At 35.4% G+C, this 4385-nt stretch overlaps 1 protein-coding gene across 1 annotated transcript in view; it reads right to left on the bottom strand.

The window, feature by feature from the left end:
* Positions 1 to 4169, bottom strand: part of LOC106536501 (FA complementation group A) — a gene marked incomplete at its 5' end in the record, with an annotated part of 11241 nt that extends 7072 nt beyond the window's left edge. The window contains 12 exon segments of the mRNA XM_014033799.1: positions 560 to 630; positions 703 to 836; positions 915 to 1013; positions 1657 to 1727; positions 1880 to 1929; positions 2045 to 2105; positions 2241 to 2329; positions 2474 to 2527; positions 2605 to 2700; positions 3344 to 3454; positions 3800 to 3933; positions 4028 to 4169. Coding sequence (XP_013889253.1) covers positions 560 to 630; positions 703 to 836; positions 915 to 1013; positions 1657 to 1727; positions 1880 to 1929; positions 2045 to 2105; positions 2241 to 2329; positions 2474 to 2527; positions 2605 to 2700; positions 3344 to 3454; positions 3800 to 3880 — 917 coding nt within the window.
* Between the last annotated feature and the right edge of the window lie 216 nt (positions 4170 to 4385).

The raw sequence follows: 4385 nt of genomic DNA, 5'->3' as shown, positions 1-4385 counted from the left end.
GATGGATGGATGGATGTATTTAATTATATCCACAAATTATAAAGTTCAGAATTCTAAACTTTAAATTACCCTACATATTTATGGTGCTGGCCGTGTGAGGCTTGCTAGCCAGCATATCATTTTCTTACATAGCTAAACAATGAAAATAACCAATGAAAATAACTGCTAATTCTAGAGGTGTATAGTAACTAAATAAATTTACTTCATTACAGTACTTACTGTAAGTAATTTATTGGAGGATTTGTTTTATTATATTCAACACTTCATTTCTTAGAGTGTGTATATAACTACTTTAACTTTCCCTATTTGTGAGCAGTTTTATGACTTACTTAAGTACTTTTTTTATCAGTGAAATTTTCAGTCATTTTCTGTTAAAGTATTTTTACTTTTACTTCGTTATTTCTTTCAATTATTTTATATACCTCTGGCTATTTGCAACCTTACTAAAAATAAACACATCTTTGAGTAAAAACTACTAAACAAATTGATGATAGTCATCAATAATTAAAATTATCCCTTATATTTGTGTGAATTTCACTGAAACAAATAAATCACTCACTTATTAGGAGGATTTGCACGAGAAGCGTTTAACAGGCACTGACAGAAATTTTGCAGAATCATGTTGACAACCTGAAAACACGACAGAGGGATTAATATAAATAACAGTTCATTATTTGAAGGATAAACAGATGAAAAACATACTTTTACATGAAGCTCAGACAACGCGGGAGACTCCGTGTGCAGCGTGACGACTCTTCGTCCAGTCGGCTCATCGGGACAACCCGTGAAGACGACGCTCAGCGTGTGAGAGATCCTGGACAGATGGGCCGACATCTCTGCACAGAAACAGGGTCAACGTATTGTTTACTCCTTTTATATCTGCTTTACACTGGGAACATCTGATGTCTGCACACCTCTGTCACTTCCAGCGTCGAGCAGCTCCGTGAACTCCTGCAGCTGAGCCTTCAGGACATCCAGGAGATCATCGCTGGCGTCCAGACGTGCAGCGATCTCTGAAAACATCACCGTAAATAAATCATCTGGTGTTTTTAACTGTATGAGCTGCAGGAGCACAGATATGTACAAATATATGAACTGTGAGAGAAGTACTAAAACACAACTCAAAGATAAAATAATTGCAAATAAGCTCAAAAATTTCCTCCTTTCCTAACTTTTTAAAAACGTGACAGACAGCAAATTCAAATTTAGCAACATTTTAAAAAGAATTATTAAACATATCAGTTTGTGAAACATCTAAACTTATTATGTCAATAATTGGCAGATTATATAATGTAATAAATTACAAAATTTAAACCTTTGATTAAAAAAAAGAAGGCGGCATTCTTCTTGAAATTTACATTGCACTTCCATGGAATCTGCATTTATAATATTTTATATGTTCTGTTTAACTCTAAATTAACAAAAAAGGCCAATATAAAACAAATCTGTAGTTGGTTAAGAGAATAAATTACATTTATAAACAGATTTAAAAGAGCTCACATCACGTTTGTTTCTACATCGGCTTCAGGCGTATTTTAGAATTAATTTTAAGGTTCTTTTATTTTTCTGTGAGGAACTTTGTGTTACACTCCCGTGTATRAAAGGTGTTTTATAAATCAAGTTTGAAACATTAAAAACATGTCAAGAAATACTCACTATTTTGCTGCCTTTGTTTCTGGCAGGACTCCACATACGATGAATATTGTGCAGCAGGGATCTTGTCTGCTCTGCATTAAAAAATATGCCTTCATGTCAAAAATGCATAAATAATTACAGGAAATAATGCTGTTTTATAAATTTTACAACCATAGAAACTTGAATCTACTAAAACTGCTGTGGAAAATGTGATGACATGCCTACATTTCTGCTCAYGACTCACTTTTTCAGGGCTTCTATAAAAATCATCTGAGCATCAGGCCTCACTGGAAGCTGCAAACAGACGGAAAGAGTAACATTTATTTCTGTGATACAAACAAAAAAAYGACTTTATATCTAGAAATAACCAAAAAGAAAAAAAAAACATAATAGAATTGAAGTCGCTCACCGCTCTCGGCTTCAGCAGAGCGGGAAGAAACCGTGTAAAAAAATAAGGCCTCCGGAAAATACTGTGAATATAACAACGTGATTTTAAATCCACACTTTAAGAAATGTAAATACTGCAGAGCTGAGGGGATTTATGTTCTTTGTATTTAAGAATTAACTTTTCCTAAAATTTGGTTTAAAAATCCCAAAGTTTCTACCTGGCCTCCATGACGGTGGCAGAGATCCTGCCGGTGCTCTCGAACAGAGACACGGCCTTCTCCACGTCCTGCGCAGCCTGGCACTGAGGCTGCAGAAACACAGACGTTACAGCATCGTTCAGCTGTTCAAGTTTTTTCATATTTTTTGTGTTGAACCCTTTGTTTCTTCTAGTTATAAGTAAACACAAATATTAATTATTGATTGCAGTCTGACCACCAGGTGTCACTGTTACCTGCACCGATGCACCAGAAACATCCTCGTACAGACCCATCTCCTCCACTGACTCCTGACATAAACACACCATTCACTGGTTAAAAGCCATTATAAATCATATTCAGTCGTTTAATTTGTCCTTTTTTTTACCTTGAGGTCAGCCAGTCTGGTTTTAGCCAGAGAGACGTATTCCATGAGCAGGCTGCGGTGCTTTGCAGGAACATACGGAGGATGCAGGATGTGAATCTGAAACATAAAATAAAAGATTTAAAAATTATGATTACATCTCAACTCAACTGAAAATATAATCTTTTAGACAAACTGGGTGTTTTTTTTAATATAATCAAAGTCAGGAACGACACACAAATTTATAAACAACTCATTGGCAATAATTAAAAACATCTGTTTTCATACTCAAAATGCCAAACCAGAGACACAAACTGAAAAATAACAATCAGCTAAAAGTCGTACATATGAAGCAAAGGTTGCCACTTTTTTTAATCATCTGTGTTGCCTTAGAAAAAAATAGAGATTTTAAACAAATGAGTTTCAAAGAGTAACAAACTAATACATTAAGAACAAAATAAATCTATGGTTTCATTTTATGACAAATATAAAGTTTCTAAAAATATGTTTTGAAAGCTGTATGACTAAAGAATCATAAATAATTTTAAATAATAAGAGGCTTTAAATCTGAGATCTTGTGGGTCTGTTTGACCCAGGAGTGTTAAATATTTAACAGAAAATCTGCTGAAACTTGAAGACAGAACAGAAACACCTGAATCAAACATTGAAGCTACTTAAGTAAATACTGCATGTGTTTTTTTTATTCAGCTATTCAAATAAATCATTTAAATACAGTTTGAGATTCAGAAACAAATGTTCTCACCTTGAGGTACTGTGGAGGATCGAAAGGAACCAGGTCGGAGAGAAACTTGAGCAGGAACACCAGAGACTTCTTGCTGTTGGCCTGGTAGCTGCTGCCGCCACCAAAAGACATCTTGAAGGTGAAAAATATATTTAAAAAATTCATGTTTTATATAAACTTTGAGACAAAAAAAATTCAACCTAAACATGAAAATATGTATGTACTCTTAGACCACTAACAGTAAGAATACCTCACTTTTAGAAATCAGTTTATTTAAACATATAAAACATGATTTTTACTCATTTAAATCTATGTTRCTTCATGTTTTACATTGTTATAAATACAGAACAATAAATAAGTGGMACATTACTTAAACAAGGTCTTTAATTGTTCTTTGTTCACTTCTGAAACAGACGGCGAAAGCACACTGAGTTTATTCATCTTTAAATAAATCAAATCTATTAGTTGGTGTGAAACCTTGAACCAGTCGCTGTAGGAGGGGCAGATCCTGGGACCCTCCAGCGCCCCCTGTCGAGCCAACAGGAAGGCGGTTATCATGTTCTCCAGGTCGTAGCCTTCAAACGCCGAGCTCAGCAACCTGGACAACAACTCTGAGACGAACAAACACATCGTGGACTTAGATGTGTCCCCTCGTATTTACATCTCACTCTTACTTTGAGGCGATCAGCGTCTCTTTGTGTTTACCCCGGAGGCTGGACTGAGCAGACTGGTTGTAAACCAGTAGAGTGGAGACGAAGCAGAGGACGTGCTTCCAGTTGACTTCGTGGGTTTCTAAAACCTGCTGTAAGTGACGCAGCAGCTGCTCCGCGCTGAACACCACAGCCAGCTTTTACAGAAAGAACAAGAGCAAATTTCTTTTAGCCACACACTCCAAAACACAGAAACCTGAAGTCTTATTTTGTATGTACATTTGTAACAATACCAAATCTGACATAATTAGAAATAAAAGCAGAAATATATAAATGGACCAATACAGCGGGTAAAATAAGTATTGAACACGTCAACATTTTTCTCAGTAAATATATTACTAGAGGTGCTAATG

The sequence above is a fragment of the Austrofundulus limnaeus genome, unplaced genomic scaffold (genome assembly GCF_001266775.1).
Source record: "Austrofundulus limnaeus strain Quisiro unplaced genomic scaffold, Austrofundulus_limnaeus-1.0 Scaffold7, whole genome shotgun sequence".
NCBI lineage: Eukaryota > Metazoa > Chordata > Actinopteri > Cyprinodontiformes > Rivulidae > Austrofundulus > Austrofundulus limnaeus.
The sequence above is the reverse complement of the archived record's forward strand: the minus strand, read 5'-3'. Positions and strand labels throughout refer to the sequence as shown.